This window comes from Vanacampus margaritifer, chromosome 3 (genome assembly GCF_051991255.1).
Source record: "Vanacampus margaritifer isolate UIUO_Vmar chromosome 3, RoL_Vmar_1.0, whole genome shotgun sequence".
NCBI lineage: Eukaryota > Metazoa > Chordata > Actinopteri > Syngnathiformes > Syngnathidae > Vanacampus > Vanacampus margaritifer.
Genome location: NC_135434.1, coordinates 15,667,717 through 15,687,718, shown reverse-complemented (window position 1 = coordinate 15,687,718; position 20,002 = coordinate 15,667,717). Strand labels below are relative to the sequence as shown.

Genomic DNA, 20,002 nt, shown 5'->3' with positions numbered 1-20,002 from the left:
CTACCATTTGAGAATAGGGAAAAAGATGCCTCCGTACGATTTTAAACTATTCGACAGGCAGTATGTTACATTTCTGTGCTCGATTATATTCATATTCAATAAAAAACAATTATTCACAGACAGTTGGGGCTCTTTTTTATCTTTATTAAATGGAAACAAACCATGAAGCAAATGAGTACAGTAAATGATTATAATAACAGACACTTTGAATTACCCGTAGCAGAGATAACATTACAGCATTTAGGTAAACAAGCTACAGTTTGCACAATTTTGAATACAAATACAATTACAATTATTAATTTGACAAAATTTAATTTGTGACTAACTTGAAAAAGTGACACAAAAATTGTATGCTTCTTTCCATTGGTTCACTTCTTTCTTCCACCTCTCTCTTTCAATCCCAAATGGATGATTGAACCAGTGTTCATGTTGTAATAAGCCAGAGAGTTGGAGTCCTTGATGAAAATTCCCTAAAAACAGCAAAAAGAAATACAGATTAGTCCATCACACACATTTACATTTGTGTACATTTGGCTGATGCTGGAATGATCACCAGTAATCCTTTAAAGGTGACAGGTTTATAATTACTGTACAGTATTTACTTTTCCCCAATGGTCAAGAGTAAATTTACCTCATATTGTAACTTCTGCTTTCCTGCCGGCATCCCTGTGGCTTCGTGGATTTTCATTTTAATAACAGAAACCTGAGGAGAAAATGCATTTATTTATGCATCCATTATAGGAAGTGTAAAGAAGATATGCTTTACACAAAATAGAAATGATTGCACTGATTACCTGGTCTGAGAGTGGGACAGTAAAGTTGAGCACTTGGCCGCTGAGCTTCCATTCGGTCTTGTCCAGCATGTTGGGGACCTGAACTTTAACTGCCACGGGGCCCTTCAGGAAAACAACACAAAAGTCAGTAATATAAAAAGAAGTCAGAAATTGAGTTACAAAATTATTCATTTACAGAATATGTAGCTAGCACAAAGGAATAGCATTACCAAGATTGGCTTTGTGATGAAAAGTATGCCATTTTATATAATCATTGTATAAAATACAACTACTAATTCAGTATTTATAATAATATTAGTGTTCCTTGTTTTCCGCTGGAGTTGGGTTCCAAAATATACCAGCAATAAATGAAATCTGCGAAGTAGTTAGCTTTATGTTTTACATTTATTATAAATGTTTTAAGGCTCTAAAAAAAACCTCACCACAGTTTATACATTTTTCTCATTGAGGCATTTACATGTTCTCACATTTCTCTCGTTTAAACATTAGCAATGTTCAAGCCTTCATAAAGTTTCTCAAATAGGTACATTAATGTTAAAAAAAAATTGCGTGTAAAATTGCATCCCCAAAAAATTCCGCTAAACAGCGAGACCGCAAAAAGTGAACCGCGTTATAACGAGGGAACACAGTATTAACTATTAATTCAAACATTTTCATCAAATGGTTACCAATTAATTGTATTTGTATAACATACACGAGTGCGCACACACTTTGAAATGTAACCTTTTTATCAATTTCTCATGGTATGTCGCCATTTATATTAAACATTGTAAATGACTGTAGTCAGCTTTTACTTTACACGTATGAAGGCTAATCAAAATTTAGGGGCAACAGCAATTTGCTGTACTTCTCTCCGTGTGTATTGCAAAAACAAACAAACCAAAAAACTGTGTTGCTGACCTTGTGTCTGCGAATAAACTCATCCTCTGGAATAAGGTTGTCTTCTGTCTTCATCTTCTTGTTCATTGGCTCATCATCATGAGGTGGCGGAGGGTGGGAGGGCGGTGCAGGAACATTTGGGGGTTGTGGTACAGGAGGAGCAGGAACAAATGCTAGATGGTAATGTTGGGAAAATTAGTTACCAATTCAACACAACAAAAAGTCATTCTAACGCAAATGATTCTTACTAGCTGGAACGACCATGGGAGGCGGTCTGGGAGCCATCATGTGAGGTGCCGTCGGGGGCATGGGAACCACATTGATGCGAGGACCAGGAATCATAGGAGGCATTGATGTTAAAACTTGTCCTGGAGCCAAACGCACAACGGGAGACATGGGCGGCCTTGGAATTACAGGCACCGCTGACAGAAGAGTGGTCCGCACTGAAGGGCCCAACTGCGAATAAGCACAGTAGACTGTGGGTAAAGCAATAACTCATCTATGACCAAAAATTGCTTTTGTGTACACAGCGTACATTGGTGGGCGGGCGAGGCATTGAGATCGGCATGCTCGGTTTGGGCAAAATGGGTGCAGATGATGGCATTGGAGGCATGTGGTGACCGTCACTGGGTTTGCTTGGGCCAATCTTCTCTTTATTGTCATCCTCTCCTACCAGTCCTTTGGCCTTATGAATGGCTTCAATCTGCTCTTGAAGGGTGATGTTGGCTTGAGCTGCTTGCTGGGTGCGTGCCATGCTTCCAGAGTGGCCATCCCAAGTGACCTGAAGAATGAGCACCCCAAATCAACTTCGGGAACATTTGATGTCTTTCAGATATAAGAGCACAACTGCGCTCACCTTTTCCTCTGGCTTCTGGATTTCTTCTTCCCCGATCTTCTTACCAATGGCTGTCTCCTCCACACCAAAGATATCGGTACGCCTCTCAGCCAGTTGCTTCAAGCTGCTATCGATGTCCATGCCAGGCGCGTACACTTCATCTTCAGTCTGCCTGTCTCTGATGCTGCGGTCCCTTTGCTCCAGCCAGCGTGGATCCAGCAGACCGATACGCATGTGCTCTGGTATTTTGCTGGCTGGGATCTTCTCGCCAGTAATAGGTGAGATGAGATACTCACCGGAAGTAACCACTGGTGCGGGTGCTTTGGAAGCTGATGAAATAATGACATCAGATCATCATACACTGGGAAATGGTAATACAATGTTCCTTCACTTTTCACGGGTCATGTGTTTCACGTCTACCCGCGGTAGGTGAATTTTCGCGAAGTAGAGGTCGTTAAAAATGGTTTTTTTTTCAATAACCGCTATAATACTGTCTGTCACCTTAATGTGCTCTTCAAGCGGAGTCGCTTTAACAAGTAAGGCCTTGTTGAAGTTAATTGCCTTCAATTAACTCGTTTTTCTTATACTTCTGCACAGCACGTGCATGGAATGTAATAGATTGTGTTGAATGAAAAAAAGAGCTGTTTTTATTTACACAAATATGACAAAAATAGCATATATAAAGAATTTTATGGGGTACTCACTATTGAAAATGGAGGGAGGGAGAAATAATCTCTCAAAAAATAAATAATATCGAGGTAAAACCTTGCAATGTATGAGTTATGAACCCAAATAAAAATCCACAATAGAGTGAATCCGCAATAAGCGAACCGCGAAGTAGCGAGGGCCCTGTATACAGTACTAATGGCTTGCTAATGAGATTAGCACAATCTAAAAAGGAGGCAGATCTTACCTTTTGGATCATAGTCTTTACGAATAATAACTTGGTCTGGAGTTGGGGGAAGTGGGGGTGGCATTGGGTTGCTGGGAGGCGCTGCTGATTTTATGCCCTCATCTTCTTCATCAGATCCCTAGAAAAAAAAATGTCAATATATTCGTTTGCAGCGACGAGTCAGTAGTTTTTCTTTTTTTAAGGGTGTATCAATTTTCTTCCTAGCATCTTCTTACCTCATCCATGTCCTGGACCTGTGTGTCCTGATCCGGCTGCACAGCATGGCCAATATTCCGTACCTCCCGTTCATCATTCTCGTCATCACTTTCGACATCCATTTCTACTTCCTCACTCTCGCCGTACTTCTCATAACGTTCCTGGATTAGGATGCGGGCACCAAGCTCCTCTGGGGTTGTGGGTGGGGGGAAGTGGCCTGAGAATCATAAATAATATTTTTTTTATAAGTGATCCAAAGTTCATCAAGTCAACATTGCTCAGTTTATCCATCACTTTTGTAAAGAGGAAGGGGCTTAGAGATGATCCCTGATGCAGTCTCACCTCGACAACACGCCTCACTACTGTTTTGCTACTCTCACACGTCTTGTACGATTCAAACATATATCTCCGCCACTCCAGACGTTCTCATGCAGTATATCACAGTTCTTCTCTAGGTACCCTGTCATAGTTTTACAGCCACCTCTGCTAGATGTTTTCATACTAAGTTCCCCAGGCATGTCATCAGTATCAACTGCCATTATGTTTTTCATCTATTTTAGTGCCTTTATGAGTTCTTCCTTACCAGTCATTGTTAATTTCTGATCAACCACGGTTGCCTCTTCGACCTTCTCTCTTAATTTCCTCAATCAACTGCTCTAAGTCTTTTTTCCATCGATTCAGCACACTACTGTCACCAGTCAACAGATTTCCATCTCTATCCTTAAATCACCCTGACCTGCTGCACATCCTTTTTTATCTCCATCTTTGACTGGCCAATCTGTTATGATATTTCTCACCTTCTTCACTGTGAAATCTGCCATACATGTCATCACATGCCTCTTATTTAGCCTTCAGCCACTCTACCTTTGCTCTACGCCACAAATGCTCAGTAGTATTTAGAAATTTCTAATAGCAGAGTTGCTGTGTTAATTTTATTTCATCGAGAGAAAATATATATTTTTTAATATGATCCACTTCCCAAAATGATTTTGAGTTATAAAAATATGAAAAATGTGAGATTCTGTATTTTATCATCTATTCCACCGCATTAGTCTAGTTGCCAGAGGTAATTATACTGACTGTTATTACCTTGCTCGTTGGGCTGGAAATCCACCGTCTCCACCACGACAAAATCATGCCAGTCGATTTGCGCATACGCTACTCGTTCCTTCTCCCTTTCCTCCTCTTCTTTCCTTCTTTCACGCTCTTGGTACTTTGCCCACTCAACACGGTACCTTACCTGATGATTTTGCATTGGGAAAAGTTTAGTTGGACAGACAACATGCTTTGAGTTAAAAGCAATTTTAAATAAATAAATAGATTTACCTGGTCCATGACATCTTTTGGATTCTCAGCCTCTTTCTTCAGTTTTACCAGCAGGCCTTTGGGAGGAATTAAAATCTACATGTGAAGGAAACAAAGAAATTCATTTAGCACAAAAATAACATAATCCAAATAAATGATGGAAAATTAAGGAATTTTGTCCACCTTGGTATACTGCTCAACTAATTTGGTGAAGTAGTTGAAAAGACTGTGTTGTGGGCGTAGAAAATCAAATTGGTAGTTCCTCTGTTCTTTCTGCATGAGCTGAGTGAGGAACTGACGACCATTGCGAGCAACAAACTGTGCAGTGAGCTTGACGACATCAAGATCGAATGCAGCAATTGATGGAGGATCAGCAATGAACTCAAATTCAGGAGGTGGCTCTTTAGGAATGATAGCTTCCTGGATCACCTGTACCTTTAGACAATCACAACAAACGAAAACATTATTAAAATCTCTTAATAGTAATATAAATCATCCGGAAATGCAAAATGGTCATACTTTTTGAGGAAGTTGCTGGGTCTGTTGCATGGTCTGCAGCATGACCTTTGGAACAGCTGCTGATGGTTCCTGGGCTTTACCCTCCTTGAACTCATTAACCTTGTGTCGGTAATAAGCATGGTAGGGGTCATTTGGGTTGAGGAAATTGAACTTGGGATTGTTGATCTCATTCTGACGGATTCTTGCTTCAAATTCGGGCCCATTCCTGCATTGACAAGACTTGGTGAAGCATCATGATAGACAATACAACAATAAAAATACATATGTGAAACACACAAGTACATTTCACTTTTAATTAGAAACCAACCTGGCAACAAAGCTGGCTGTTTTGTCAACAATGTTTCGGACCTCAGGTGGTGGGTATATAATACCAACAATAGGTTTGGTTGCTGGAGTCTCTTCAGCTGCATCAGCCTGTATAGCAAACATACCGTTGTGTCCAATTAAAATGACCAATAAGATACAATTTGCAATACATTATAGGAATAGCAACATATTACATGATGTTAACAATGTGAAACATGTTCAGTAAATTGACGTGTACCCAAAGTTGCAGCTGACGATGACTGAGGTTTACTAAATTTTATGCAGTGGTTATTTTGCCATGACCGGCAACTGCCACCTAGTGTTATTTTGCCGTGAATCACGCAAGAATTTATAGATATAAGACTGTGAATGCTGCCGTAATGGAGTCTGATTCACTCTACGTTTGTTAGAAATTCAAAAGTCTGATAACCCTTGTTCTGAGGCTTATGGTTAGGCTGGTAATGCTGATAACAGCCTATTTTCAAAGACCAAACAAATTAAAAAATAGAGATAGAAGATAAAGAGATAGAAGGGGGTGAAGCGAGTTAGGAACCACGGTAAGTGCACGACTCACGGCAAAATGAATTTTCCGGCAGCCTACACAATACAATAAAATAACCCATTCACGGCAGGCCAATAATTACTCGCTGCAGATACAGAACCGTTCAGGGCAAAAATAATGCTGGCAGGAGAGCTGCCGCGGCAAAAGAACCAGTCTATTTTTGTATCTGAAATATCACGCAGGCGATCGTGTAAATTTATACTTCAGATCACTGTCCAAAAAAATATTAGCGTATACGTTTTAGTTAAAATTCGCTACAATAATTAGAAAGAACGAAATATAGTCTCGTAAATCTTACTACCCAGTGAATGAATGACAATTGGCGGGTGCCGTAAAAATGACCATGAATACGGCAATGCAAAACCATTACGTAATTCTTAATATTAAGAGACTAAGCTTAAATCTGGACAATATACCAATGTTTACCGATATCAAAGTACAAACACATACCACATGTAACTGTAGCTTTGGTCACTTGCTAACATCGGCTAGCTAGCACTGGTATCATTACCTTGTTGAGCTCCGGCTGGACAATTTGAACAGGACCAGGCGGCATGATCGCGACTTTTTATTGACCCAAAAGTCACCTAAGATACAGAATCAGATAGTTCAGAATTTTTGGGATATGTACTATTGTACAGTGCAATCAAGTAAGTCACAAATACGAGTTACAATAAAGTCTGTTGATGAAAAATTACTGCGCGGTTGTCTCGATCCTCTTGCTAATCCCACTTTAATGGCGGCGTATTACTTCCGGGTATATACCGCAAAGCACCTTGGAACTTGTAGTTTCTAGTTTCAAGGTTGCCACGGAGATGAGACATCAACAAGCAACTCATTGTCACGACGATTGCAGTAAAAACTGAAAACGTGTTTTGAAGAAAAAAAATGTCTCAGTTTCTAGGTCGTCAGGACTGTATCGAAAGTCTCCAAAAAGATCTCGCCGACCTTCAATGTGCAATTGAGGACGTCTTTTCCACAACCGGCCCGGTACATGTTTTCTCGTGGAAATTCCCGGACAAACTCTCGACTAATCTGGATTTGGATCTGGAGCAGTACAGCTTTATGGACGGAGAGGATGAATTTAACCAGCACGTTCACATTGTTTTACTGGAGTTAGTGATAGACAGGTAATTAGGCCATATGTAAGAGAAATGTTATTACAAATGCAACACATAACAACACGTATTCTCTCTATCAGGCTACTGCTTCTTCTACAAGCGTCTAATGCTTATGTTGAAGAACTGAGCAGCAACAATAGGAGTCAACAAACTGATCACAAAGGCTGCATGTCAATTGGACTTGTTGTTAAAAAGTACCGCCACCATTTACTTCAATTTACCAACATTAAGGTTGGTGCACTTTCAAAATTGTATCAAAACTAATCAAAATCTTTGTATGTACAGTATTTTAATTATTGTATCTTTTTCTTCATGTCTTCTTCAGATGTTGTGCAAGGAAAACAATTCACAAACCGATAAGTCCATTTATCACGGGTGTGTACCTTCATCGTGTGCCCATGACTTTTATGCGACAACCAGTTTCAGAGTTTTGCCAGATGATGATACATGCCTCAGAGCCACTCATAGTGCCCCATGTTCTCCCAATGGTGGCATGCACAACATGAGCTGTCAAACGGACGAATTGCCCTCTGGTCCATGCGGTGTATGTCATCAAACGCAATCTACCATTAGAAAGACAGGCAATGTACTGGTAGAGCTGCTTCAGGGTGAGGGATTGCCCTCTTCTTTATACTCACTCTTAGATCCTGTGCAGGACCCTGTGAGGAAAACGACAGCAGGTGATGTTGCACAGTGGGCCAGTGAGCAGCTCAGAGATATGCGCAGACTCACAAAACATGTCCAAGATGTGCGGAGTACAGTCGATCCTCTTAAAAAGAAATTAGCAGCAGCAGAAGCAGATCGAGAGAAATTAGGCACTGACATGGAACGTGCACAGAAAGAATTAATGGAAGAAGTGGAAAAACAGAAATCCATAATTCTTCAGTTGGAAGTAGCATCACAGAAAGCAGAGACAACCATGAGAGAAAATGAACAAAGGCTATCAGATGAGTATCAGCAACTCAAGAGAGGTGAGGTCACATGAGAAATCATATCCAGGGAATGAGAAAACATGTAAAAAAATTAAAATGTAATATACTTTTCAACAGAATATGCATCTCTAAAAAAGCGTTACTCCGATCTGACAGAAGCAGCAGCAATACAACAAGATAGACTGCAAGACATTGGTAAGAACAATATTTAAAAATAGTACTTTTTTGTTTGCTGGAACGACCTTTTTTTTTCTTTTTTCTTTTTCTTATGTCTCTCACCCATACAGAAGAGGATTAGGGCCAGTGAAGAGAGAAAAAATAATTCTGACTTTAAAGTGAGAATTCTCCCTTTAAAATCAGAATTCTGACTTTAATCTTAAAGTGAGAATTTGTGAGAATCTCTGAATTCTGACTTTAACCTCAGAATTCTGACTTTAAAGTGAGAATTCCCACTTTAATCTCAGAATTCTGACTTGAAAGTGAGAATGATCACAATACTAATTTTAAAGTGAGAATAATAGCACCAATAAAGTAAGAATTCTGACTTTAAAGTGAGAACCCCCACTTTAATCTCAGAATTCTGACTTGAAAGTGAGAATTCTGAGATTTAAGTGAGAATTCTCACTTTAATCTTAAAGTGAGAATTTGTGAGAATCTCTGAATTCTGACTTTAATCACATAATTCTGACTTTAAAGTGAGAATTCTGACTTTAATCTCAGAATTCTCACTTTAATCCTCTTCCATACACCCAAAGGTCAGTTTGGATGGGCTCAAGATACCTCGTGACCACAAAGAATTTGGAAAAATAGATGGATGGATATATTTTAGAAGATATTTCATTGTGTGACACTCCATCCAGTGTAGCATTTTTTCTTTTTAGAGTGTCAAAGGAATACGCTTCAGGAGAAACTGAGGACCCTGCACATCAAGGAAGAGACTTGTTTTAAACTACAAGAGAGGATCCAGCAATTCGAACATCAGCTCTGTGAGGCTGATCTACTTCTTGAAAAAGAAAAGGCCAAATACTACAGTGCATGTCATCACCAGGAGGTACTCCTGGTCTCACATACCACTTTGGGACCAGTGAAATGTTAAATCACTTCATGCTTGCTGCTCCCATTATGTGAACAGTCAATGGAAGCAAAGCAAAAGTCTTTGCTGCAGAGAGTGGAGGCTGTCGACGAAGAATGCGAGGAGCTGCAGAAACAGTTGGGACAGAAGGAGGAAACAGAGCTTCACCTCCACAATCAGCTGCAACAGATGTCAGAGGATAATGAACAACTGCAAACACAGGTCACGTCACAACAGGTATTTTGAAGATCGCTCTCAACCCACTCTCAAAAGAACACTACTGAATGTGTGGTATTCATTTTCCTAACAGGACCATTGTTCACAGCTACAGAGTGAGAAGCAGACACTACAAACACAAATAGACCATTTCCAGAGCAGTGTGGGCGAGCTCAAGGAAAGTGTGGAATCTTTCAAAGAGAGGGAGAGGTTGCTGGTGGCTTTCCCCGAACTCAGCCCGCTGGCTTATGCCCAACCTAAGAGTATGCACTTTTGTCATAATCACGTCTGCATATGCAGGGTAATGATTGGTTGCTTGGAAAATGGTTGCTCTTGAATAATCCTTTTTGATTTAATGATTCTTGGAATTCTTTTCAAGGTACGGGTGATGTGCTTTTGGATATGGAGCAACAGTTGCAGGCAAATTACATTCGCATTGGTGTGCTGGAGAAGGAGAACGCTACCCTCTATGGCAGTCTTGTGAAGATGAGGGAGGCAGTTCAACACAATGTCGTCAGGGTAAATTACAACTAAAACGGCTTTGCTAGAGTGTAGGTCTCCTCCAAGGGCGAACCACATCCTATTTGGACTAGTAGCACATTTTCTCCTAAGCCTAAATGGGTTTAATTAATGACAATTTCAACAACACAAGATATAAGAGACTTAGCAATGTTAGCTCGGGCTGAACTATTAATTGAAATCAAACTGACATTGAGATGTAGTAAAATCAGAAATGGAGTAATGACTGGGCGGGTTATCTTTAAATTAAAATATATACATATCAAGCAGGAACAATTCTAAGTAACGAGCAACATGTTGCTAAACTTAACTTATAATGCTTTTTTTTTTGTCATTCGTTGATGATTGCCACGGACGGGCCGGCAGATACTATTTTGCATATTGAGTCTGGAGAATACTGTTGCCAATTGATAGCTCATTAATGTAAGTCATACCTAAAAATCATGTTCTCCACATGCACAAAGACAAGAACTGATCAGTTTGATCTAATAGCAAATGATAGTTCTTTAATGAAAAATATTTACATTTTCTAAAATGAGGCAAGGCAGCATTATTTATATTGTGCATTCCATACACATATACACAAGGTAGCTCACTGTGTTTCATTAATGTGTTTGTTTATCATTTCAAATATGGAGAGAAATTTGTGTCTTTATTTTCAATCAAACAAAAAAGGGATTTGCAATCAAAAATTTAATATTGAGGGAGGGGAAAAAATATCACTACTAAATTACTTTCCAAAATAATTCAGCCCTAATGTTAACACTTGTGAAGCCCCGCCAAGATCTGCTACTTTCCTCTGCTTTGTTTCGATCACAGAAAGTACTGAAATTGAAAGGAGCAAAATAAATACATATGAAAACAAAAGGTCATATACTGTTTAACATGTAAATATGGAACAGGTGGATACAAAATGTGAATTCCTCTCTCACAGAGTTCAACACAAAGATTGTAACCAATATCTGCATTATTATACACATACTGTATGTTGTAGCATCTTCATGGTGAAGGTTCATGTCTATACTGGTGCCATGCCAATTGCTGATGACTCCATATGCTTAAGCAAAACCAGCGTTTTTTTGTGTGTGTGTGTTTTTTTAAATCGGCAGAGCACAACTAATCGACAGGAAAGCTCACCTCTGCAAAAAAGTAGCTTCTATTCAGCCAGCCCGCCAGTGCAACAAGTGGACTTCCGGACACAGATGCAAAGGAGTCCGTTGTGAGTATAACTTTAAATCATAGTTCCACCTGTCTAAAAAATTTTTTAAAAAAAATCCTGTGATTGCTTTATTTTCTCACTCCAGCAGCAGGCAGAACTACAGGGCACCATGGTTGGGAAACGGTAACACAAGCAGAGGCAACAAAGTAATCGGAGTACAACGTGTTTGGGTGCCAACTAGTGCAGGAGATCACGTGCAACCCTCTTGTGTGACTCCCTCATCATCTCCGACCGTTTCCCTTCAAACCCTTCACATCAACATTGGTTCCACTGCTGCTAAAACCCAGACACTGAACGCACACAAAACCTCTTACTTACCTCAAACCAGGATCTTAAAACAGAGGAAAAAATGAATCACTTCTGTTTGTATCAAGTCCTCTAGTAATTTTGGAACAGTTTGTAAATATATGCCTTTTAGTGTATGATTATGAGCAAGGCAGCAAACCTCCAAATCCTTGGAGGTGGGGGTACACCGCCATGTGTGGAGCCTCTGATTGTCCTCATCGCTGGGGTTTGATTGTGAATTTGAAATTCAATTGAAATGTGTATTCTTTAAAAAAAATTTAAATCATGGTATGTAAATATAGGTCAATAATTGAGTTAAGAGAGTGTATGAATTACTTACCTGCTCTCACAGAGCAGAAACTATAAATATTCAAACAACGACAACAAAAATAGTATAAAGAATATCCAATAATATCCCCAAATTGTGTGGCTTGTATGACACTGCAGACTTGGGACAGATGTGCTTTGTTGTTTAATTATGGCACCTTACAAAGATGGTGAATGAGTTTCCATGGAAACAAAAGTACTCACGAGGTTTCATACTGTGCAGAATCATTTCATATACTTTATGTTGGTATTTTAGTTGAGTAACAGATAAAAATCTCTAATTTACTGCATATGTGAATAACATCAAGTATGTTTTCTATTCATTTCAAACGCATCAGCAATTTCAGACATCGTGAGCTCTGTTGCGTAACATCCCATCAGGCTATTTGTGTTAGAGTGCTTAAAATGTCTATTACTATTTTTAACTAAATGTAAACACCAGATTAACATGGCGGGGGACTCTCTGTCGTTACAACACGAGTGGACAACTTTTGTATTGTTCTAATTACTTAAAGGACAGCTCGTGACCTTTGAGGTAATCCCTGTCATTGGCACAGCTATAGAGTTGTGTCATCAAGCGTGTAATTCAAGGTTTTAAGCTCTGTCACTTGATGCCGCAAGTCTGATTAAATCCTAGTAATTAAGTAATTTAGACATGTTAATGAAGAATATATATATAAATATATAATAATATATAAATATATATATATACACACAGTATGTCAACATATAACATGTTTCTGGTATGTATAGCTAAACCATAAGATAAAGTTTCTAATAAGACCAGAAGTAAATATATCTGGAATGGTACAAGAATGTAGATTTGTACAAATTCTGCTTCAAAACATTTATTTTCCATACAGTATATGACACAACACTTTAAAACAGACAGAACAGAGAAATTGAGACAGTGATGTGCAGGAAAAATCATAATTGGTAGTTAGGAAAATAATATCTGTGCATCCCGGTGCAACGATGCCCCCTAATAATAACCAGAGATTTTTTTTTTATAAACAGTGTGCAAAGTTATTCAAATTCTCTGAGGCTTCACACCTTTTTCTAGCAATGCTACACCATTTACATTCTGTTTCAGGACTGTATTTGGTTTTACGCATTGTAACAATGAATTACAATGTGCAAGATGCTGCATGTACTCTTCTTGTAGAATAGAACAATGACAAACATCTTAACCATTTCATAAATCTTGTCTTCCTTAATTCACATGTTTAAGGCCATCGTTTTCAAAAGTAGACATGTGAAAAGAAAAATAGACTCGCATTTAGATTTAGATGCTTGTCAGTACGCACAAGTGCAGACTGTGGGAATGTACCGTAGCCTATATTAGGAGACATGTTTTATCTGTGGTAGAGGTCAAATGGCAGACTGGTGACACCTCCAAATCTGGGATTAAGGAGGCCTCACACAAATTAAACATTTAAAGATAACCAGTGTGTGGAAATAATATTCTCTGAAATATTTCAAATTGGTAAGTGTGTGCTAAAATTGGTTGAATATATGAATGTGCTTTGATATCTAAAATTATGCTAGTGACAAGTAAAAGCATTGCTGCTTAGTGCATGAGGGGGGAAAGAACTAATTGTGACACAAAAGAGATCAGGGTCATGAGGATGAGATTCAGCAGATTAAGTGAAGCACTGAAGTGTCACTCTTTCAGTTAAGTGTGTGTGTGTGTTCATATTTATGATATACAGACAAATCATGGTGACAGGAACACAAACCTTGAAAAAAATGACTAAATTATTGAAAATAAATAAAATAAGCACAAAGTGGAGTGTAAAAAATTTAAATAGTGATATTACAGTGCGTTCAGGGCAGTTGAAATGTACCATAAGGAGAATTGTGCTAAAGAGATCCACATTCTGGGTCTGTGATAGTCAAAGGTGAGAATTGAGGACAATCAGTATTTCTGACTGACTACAAAAATACAACACATACTGTAACTGCTGATTCTGCTTAACTTGGTTTCTTGAGATTTTTGGTCTGCTGTAAACGTTTAAGGTCCATACAAAAATCACAATAAGAAACCTTGACCTAACAAAAGGCTGTCACACAGAAAGCACCGTATAGCGGCGGGACCTACAGCTTCATATGATTTTTGATGAGATACATTTTAGTAAGAAAGGTCTCAACTTTGCATCGGAGTATGACAAGATATATAAATATGTTTCACAACAAGACAGAGGACGCACATCCTATCCTTTGGTGTGCTTATACTTGCAGAGCGATGCATACAGAAAGCAACAAGCCAGTCAGCAGTGTAAAAAATTGTGACCAGGGTAGGAAACAGCAGGTATCAGGCAGGTGTAATCATTAGATTTGGTCACACATCATCTTCTTGCAGCAAACTTTTCAGTTGTCATGGCAGGGTTGACGCACGGTGCCGAGGCCTCCGTTTGTTCGGGCTGGACAGACTCCACGGTTTCTACCAGGCTGCCGCTGGGGAGCACGACGTAACGGGCAGCCATGTCTTTGGGTTGCAGCTCTCTCATTCCCTCTTTACTGTGCCAAATCCCATAGCCAAAATACACAAAGAGACCTGCACAGGTACAGCATAAAAATCTTGATTTAAAACCGCGGGAAGAGCTGGAAGTGGTGTTTTGTTAGAGAAACAATGAATGTTACATTTGTCAGTGGGATGACACAAAATGGTGACTGAGGAGTGCAGGCCAAAAGGGAAAAAATGGTTGAAAAACATTTGTTTACAAAACACTCTGGGTTTTATTTTTGTCAATGGGGAAAACGTGTTTTTTTTTTTAAGAGGCAGGAATAATCCTTTATTCAAGTTTTGGTTTTGTGACATTTAGGGTCTTATTTAGATTCTTGAAACTGAGAATTGTGCTCAAGCAAGCTCAGACATTTTGGGTACCAATATTTATACTGTCGGTCTTGAAAGATCTGCTAAACATTGTGAATGGTAGAGCGCTTAATAGCAATACTTTTAGTCAATGTGGTGGTCATATTTTATTGGGTACACAAGGAGAATGTGAGGACAATTACAAAATTAGGTTAACTAAATTGTCAGTAGAATATTTTATGACTACTATCACATTTTTTTGTTTTTAACAACACTTGGAATGCCTGCTGTATAGAAACCCGACCTGAAAAATAGTGAAAGAAAAACACAAGATCCTCTTACCTACAGCAATCCAGATAGTAAACCTAATCCAGGTTAGAGGACTGAGCTTCATCATAAGGAATACATTGAAGAGAATACTGACGCCTGGAATAAGTGGAACCAGAGGTACCTAAAAAAACACAACACAAGTGCTACACTAGTCAAAACATAGATTGATTTTGCGAAATAGATATTAGTTAACTATTACTGGAACTTAATTGAGGGGATTTATTAAGGGTAATGGTAAATATTGATTTATATTCTGTTACCATGATGGTAAAGTAACTCTGTAGTGTATGGATAAATGAATCCATCCTTCTCCCGCAACACTCCCCAAAATATTTTGCAAAGTCCTCCCAAGATGAATGGAAGTTGAAAACACGAGTTCAACACCATAACAGTGTTTTCACGAGGTATGTTAATTTATTCATACAGTGTGCATTTGATATGCAGAATTATAATACACTATCCCAAAAGTCAGTATACAGTAGTACACTTGCTCTTTTTCCACATATTTTGTTTCAAGTTCTAGTTGGCTAGATGTGAGGCTATTATTCGACAGCTTAGGCGTTGCAGTTTTTGTGAGCACATCATCCCCTTACCCATTACTCGCCAATTGACATTGGAGCAGTGTTGCAAAATTGTCCCTGACTGCAGTTTTTCTGTCCATAATTGCAGTTCCGTCATTTGCAGTCCTCTGGATAGACTTTCCCTCACTGTGCCAAAACGCCTGCTCCAGGAGTTTGCAGTTATCATCAGTGGTGGCAGTGGCCGTCATTTCGCTGCGTGTTTTGTCAAAAACAAATCCTAGATTGCGCACTAGACACAGTTGTACTACGGGTTTGAGCAGTGTAATGTAAAGCTTCTCATACCGATGCTGAACAGAAACAGGAAAACCTCATGCCTGTCCAAATGACACCTAACACAATAAAGAAAAAAAGGGTAAGATAATCGTTTTTGCTTACTCAAAGCGCTTACCTGGAATGTTTTGGTGTTAGTCTGTGGCTCGTGAACCCATATGACTGCCAGGCAGAGAACATAAGCAAGACTAAAAATCAGCAGCAGGGTGATATAACTCCAGCTTGGGAGCTGCAGCTGCGTGACGCCAAACACAAGCACGCTACAAAAGGACACGGAGGTCACCAACAGACCCAGGACACAGAGGGCCACGACCTCCCCTGGCTCGCAGTTCCCCAATACTCGGCCCAGGTATGGTTCCCAATGGGCCTTCAGCTGCCCCGCTCCCCTGCGCTCCCTTATCTTCTGCCTCTCCACCAACTGGAGCTTGTCAGAGAAGGACTCGTACTGCTTCAGCTCCTCACTGTCCTCAGATATGTTCTGGCATTCTGAGGGGGCCGGGGAAGGCGCCGCGTTCGGATTGGGAGATGTGGACGAAGTCTCTTTGGAGTGTTTTTTCTCTGGCTGGAAGCGTAGGACGATAATGCTGGCTGCTACGAAGGTGTAGGCTAGGAGGGTTCCAATAGACAAGAACTGAACCAAAGCCTCCAGATCGAAGATGAGAGCCATGATGGCCATGAGGACGCCAAAAACCAGAATAGCATTGACGGGGACTTTGGTGATAGGATTGACACGTGCAAACATTTTAAAGAACAACCCATCTTCTGCCATGGCGTACACAATCCGAGGGAGGGAGAAGAGATTACAGAGCAGCACCGTGTTCATGGCTGGAGGAAGGAAGAGAGAATCATTAGCAAACCGTTAGATATTATACAGTGGAACCTTGACAGTCATAGAACTTTCAAGTTTGACAACTTATTTTCTGATAGGTTACTTTGGTAAAAATGTATTCTAAATCCAAACACATTGGAGGTTGACCCTTTGCGGTTCCACTGTACTATAATACTGTATTCAGTCATTATCTGTTAACTGAAGCATAAGCTTCACACTCACCACAGATGGAACCCACTGCCACAATAACTCCGGCCCAACTGTAACCTCGACGGAAAAAAGCATCTGCCAGAGCTGAGTTGGGGTCCAATGTATGCCAGGGAACTATTAACGTAAGCACGGTGGATACCAAGATGTAGGCTGTCGCTGCCAGTCCAAGGGATATTGCTGTGGCAATGGGAACAGCCTTTTGTGGATTCTTGGCCTCCTCACTTGACGAGGCAATCACATCAAAACCTACAAATGCGTAGAAGCATGTCGCCGAGCCTGCCAAGATTCCGGACCATCCAAAAGGTGCAAAGCCTCCTTCCTTCTGGCTCCAATTTGCCGGTTCTGCCAGCATAAATCCAAAGACCAGGATAAAAACTACAACGCACATACTGATCATGGAAAAGATATGATTAAGGTAGGAGGATACTTGAACTCCAAAGGAAATAAAAAGCGAGGCAACCACTAGAATCCCTGCTGCAAGTATGTCAGGGTAATGGGCAAGGAAGGGCACGTCCCACCGCATTATGTGGGTTTCAGTAAAGTTCTGGATGGCATGGTTAAAAATTGAGTCCAAATAGCCACTCCACGCCCGTGCCGTAGCAGCGCCACCAATCATATTCTCCAGAATCACATTCCAACCAATCAGAAAGGCCCAGACCTCTCCCACAGATACATAAGTAAACATGTAGGCCGATCCCGTTTTGGGAATGCGTGCTCCAAACTCTGCGTAGCATAAAGCAGCTAATAAAGAGGCAAAACCTGCAAAAAGGAAGGATAGAATGACAGCAGGCCCAACTATGTCTTTGGCTACTGTGCCTGTCAGGACATACAGGCCAGAGCCCACCATGCCGCCCACACCCAACAGAGTCAAGTCCAGAGTGGAGAGGCAGCGTTTCAGTGCCGTGGCCATCATGTCGTCATCGAACGTCTTGAGTCGGTTCAGCTTCTGACAAAGGCGCACGGCTGGTGTGCAGCCTTGCTGACAAGTAGCCATAGTTATCGAGTTAGAAGGGCCAACAGGACAGGAAAATTGAGGAAGGAGTCACACTTGATCCATTACTGTCACAAGAAGCTCACCTGGAAGACACAACACAAGTCCAATCAAAAGCATGTTGACTGCATGTTAGCGTTTAATTTTCATTGTACATGATTGGCCCAATCTTCGGTACAGGTTGGGCCCAGAATTGATGCTGTCTAAGAATGGGTGCACACAAAAATAATCAGGCTGTTTGTGTCCTGGCTCTTGCTGCTTCCTGAACAACTACGCCTGTTGCCTAACTATCTTATGTCTTATAAGATTGTCTTGTAGGTCAAGTTGGCCACTCCTCATCCATTGCAGCCGAGTCATCCATGAAGGGAGAGTTCCATTTGGGTCCCCTTCTCAAAGTCTCTTCTTTTTTTTCCAGCCAAATGGGGTTTTGAGTTTTTCATTGTCTGAAGGGGTGGTTTAGATCAAGGGACGTCGCTAATATTTGTCAGCTGTGGGCTGAAGCATTTTAAGAATTAAGACTCAGGGCTATATAAAACCACTTGTCTTATTGCGCCATAACAGGTAATAAAAATATAATTTGGTCTGAAACGTGTCTTAAATATTAAATGTGCTCAATATTTATGACCATAAATCTTTGTGTGTGGTGAAAACCAACTAATCTCGAGTAATTTGACTTTGTGGACTGTGATGTAAACAGAATGTAGCCAGTCAAAGAAGCGATCAAATTCAAAGTAGCATACATCCTATCCAATGTTGTTTTTGTTTTTTAGGATATCCACCAAAAACAGCACCCCCGTCCCTTCGGGGCACACCCGCCCACTTATATCACGCCCTATCTAGATAACATAGTTACAGGGAGGTCTATTTTCTTTTTGTTTTGAGCTTCAGAGAGGGAAGGGATACTATGCTGAAAAAAAGATCCACGTTTTATTTGTTTTGTTATTAACCATCTTGGCTTAACCATATATAAACATGCAGACAAAAAAACAGAGCACTTTTTTTTAAAAAAAAATTGTATAAGCATCATAAAAGTCAACTGAACAAATATTTGGATTTTTTCTTTCTTTCAATAACTTAATGGACGGGGAAAGCAGTTGACACACACAGGTTCAAAGTTAAATTAGAAAATTACATGAGGCCGAAAGGTTGTACAAATATTTGTCATATTATTAACCTGCACATATTATTAACCTGCATGCATGAGTGCAGAAGGCGTCAGCACGCTTGGGTAGCATAGGCCACGTCATCATATTTACACAAAAACAGATGATAAACATCACATTTTCTTATTTATTCTGACCACATGATAAGTGCAACCGTTAAGCCTGATTCTGGACGCATCCGGCTACCGGGGATGTGCTATTTTCTACTCCTGTTTTTCATAATGCATCGGGCGACAACAGTATAATTACGTAACGCTTCACTTTTCAACGCCAACAAGACATCTGTCATAAACGCGATCACTAAGCTACACCAGCGCACACATCCATGACAGACCGTGCAGAACAAAAACATCGGTTAAATGGAAAATTAATAATTCATAGCAAGATGGAGACGGACGCAAAGAGGATTGCTTACTCCAAAATTAAAATACATGAGCTGACTTGTAATTCGGGAGTCAGAACGCCAACCTTTAACTGCCATTTTTAAACAAAAAAACGGGGATGAATTTATAAGTATAATAAAATATATTTACCGCTTTTGATTCTCCATCTGCGTCCGCAGGTGTCAGATTCCGTGGGGAGGTTGCCTGAGTGAGTCGCCCAGTGATGGAGGAAGAAGGTTGAAGGAGGGAGGGCTTCCATCATGAGGCGCGCCTTAAAGGGCCATGCACCACCCAAGCCCCCACCCCCACCCTCCGAGCAAAGCGGTGTAAAAACACCACACAAGTTGTTTATTCAGACCAACTGAACAAATACATGCGACTTACAGTTGAGAGGCGCTGGAATAGAAGCCAGCAACACAAACAAACAATAT

At 40.2% G+C, this 20,002-nt stretch overlaps 3 protein-coding genes across 8 annotated transcripts; 1 reads left to right on the top strand and 2 right to left on the bottom strand.

Annotated features, from left to right (window-relative positions):
* Window positions 1-123: 123 nt before the first annotated feature.
* Window positions 124-7,093, bottom strand: sf3a1 (splicing factor 3a, subunit 1). 2 transcript variants are annotated; one of them, XM_077560553.1, is made up of 16 exons: window positions 6,981-7,093; window positions 6,820-6,895; window positions 5,748-5,854; window positions 5,441-5,645; window positions 5,105-5,356; window positions 4,943-5,017; window positions 4,706-4,856; window positions 3,637-3,833; window positions 3,422-3,539; window positions 2,530-2,837; window positions 2,209-2,454; window positions 1,922-2,129; window positions 1,695-1,846; window positions 795-896; window positions 632-703; window positions 124-470 (listed from the first exon to the last, which is right to left on the bottom strand). In XM_077560553.1, exons 2-16 carry the CDS (start codon window positions 6,862-6,864, stop codon window positions 369-371), a joined length of 2,340 nt encoding a protein of 779 aa, XP_077416679.1. In that variant the 5' UTR covers window positions 6,865-6,895; window positions 6,981-7,093; the 3' UTR covers window positions 124-368. The 2 variants fall into 2 exon arrangements, with proteins under 2 accessions (XP_077416679.1, XP_077416680.1); XM_077560554.1 differs by having other exon boundaries at window positions 6,820-7,059.
* Window positions 7,094-7,122: 29 nt separating this feature from the next.
* Window positions 7,123-13,438, top strand: ccdc157 (coiled-coil domain containing 157). 4 transcript variants are annotated; one of them, XM_077560557.1, is made up of 10 exons: window positions 7,123-7,438; window positions 7,510-7,660; window positions 7,755-8,400; window positions 8,479-8,556; window positions 9,243-9,412; window positions 9,494-9,655; window positions 9,744-9,912; window positions 10,029-10,168; window positions 11,278-11,387; window positions 11,473-13,438. In XM_077560557.1, exons 1-10 carry the CDS (start codon window positions 7,197-7,199, stop codon window positions 11,738-11,740), a joined length of 2,136 nt encoding a protein of 711 aa, XP_077416683.1. In that variant the 5' UTR covers window positions 7,123-7,196; the 3' UTR covers window positions 11,741-13,438. The 4 variants fall into 4 exon arrangements, with proteins under 4 accessions (XP_077416683.1, XP_077416682.1, XP_077416681.1 ...); XM_077560556.1 differs by having other exon boundaries at window positions 9,494-9,670; window positions 11,476-13,438; XM_077560555.1 differs by having other exon boundaries at window positions 9,494-9,670.
* On the bottom strand, window positions 12,832-19,852 carry slc7a4 (solute carrier family 7 member 4). 2 transcript variants are annotated; one of them, XM_077560559.1, is made up of 5 exons: window positions 19,722-19,852; window positions 17,047-18,111; window positions 16,114-16,820; window positions 15,157-15,265; window positions 12,832-14,556 (listed from the first exon to the last, which is right to left on the bottom strand). In XM_077560559.1, exons 2-5 carry the CDS (start codon window positions 18,026-18,028, stop codon window positions 14,348-14,350), a joined length of 2,007 nt encoding a protein of 668 aa, XP_077416685.1. In that variant the 5' UTR covers window positions 18,029-18,111; window positions 19,722-19,852; the 3' UTR covers window positions 12,832-14,347. The 2 variants fall into 2 exon arrangements, with proteins under 2 accessions (XP_077416685.1, XP_077416686.1); XM_077560560.1 differs by having other exon boundaries at window positions 14,409-14,556; window positions 16,008-16,820.
* Between the last annotated feature and the right edge of the window lie 150 nt (window positions 19,853-20,002).

Excerpts from the sequence above, each read along its gene's own strand:
- sf3a1 (XM_077560553.1), bottom strand. The coding sequence starts at position 6,864 with ATGCCGCCTGGTCCTGTTCAAATTGTCCAGCCGGAGCTCAACAAG. Across the intron at positions 5,357-5,440 it reads CCCAGCAACTTCCTCAAAAA|GTACAGGTGATCCAGGAAGC; the intron begins GTATGACCATTT and ends GATTGTCTAAAG. Across the intron at positions 2,838-3,421 it reads TAAAGACTATGATCCAAAAG|CTTCCAAAGCACCCGCACCA; the intron begins GTAAGATCTGCC and ends TTATTTCATCAG.
- ccdc157 (XM_077560555.1), top strand. The coding sequence starts at position 7,197 with ATGTCTCAGTTTCTAGGTCGTCAGGACTGTATCGAAAGTCTCCAAAAA. Across the intron at positions 8,557-9,242 it reads AGATAGACTGCAAGACATTG|AGTGTCAAAGGAATACGCTT; the intron begins GTAAGAACAATA and ends TTTTCTTTTTAG. Across the intron at positions 11,388-11,472 it reads CAGATGCAAAGGAGTCCGTT|CAGCAGGCAGAACTACAGGG; the intron begins GTGAGTATAACT and ends TTCTCACTCCAG.
- slc7a4 (XM_077560559.1), bottom strand. The coding sequence starts at position 18,028 with ATGGCTACTTGTCAGCAAGGCTGCACACCAGCCGTGCGCCTTTGTCAG. Across the intron at positions 15,266-16,113 it reads CTAACACCAAAACATTCCAG|GTACCTCTGGTTCCACTTAT; the intron begins GTAAGCGCTTTG and ends GTGTTTTTTTAG. Across the intron at positions 14,557-15,156 it reads TACTATCTGGATTGCTGTAG|GTCTCTTTGTGTATTTTGGC; the intron begins GTAAGAGGATCT and ends GTACCTGTGCAG.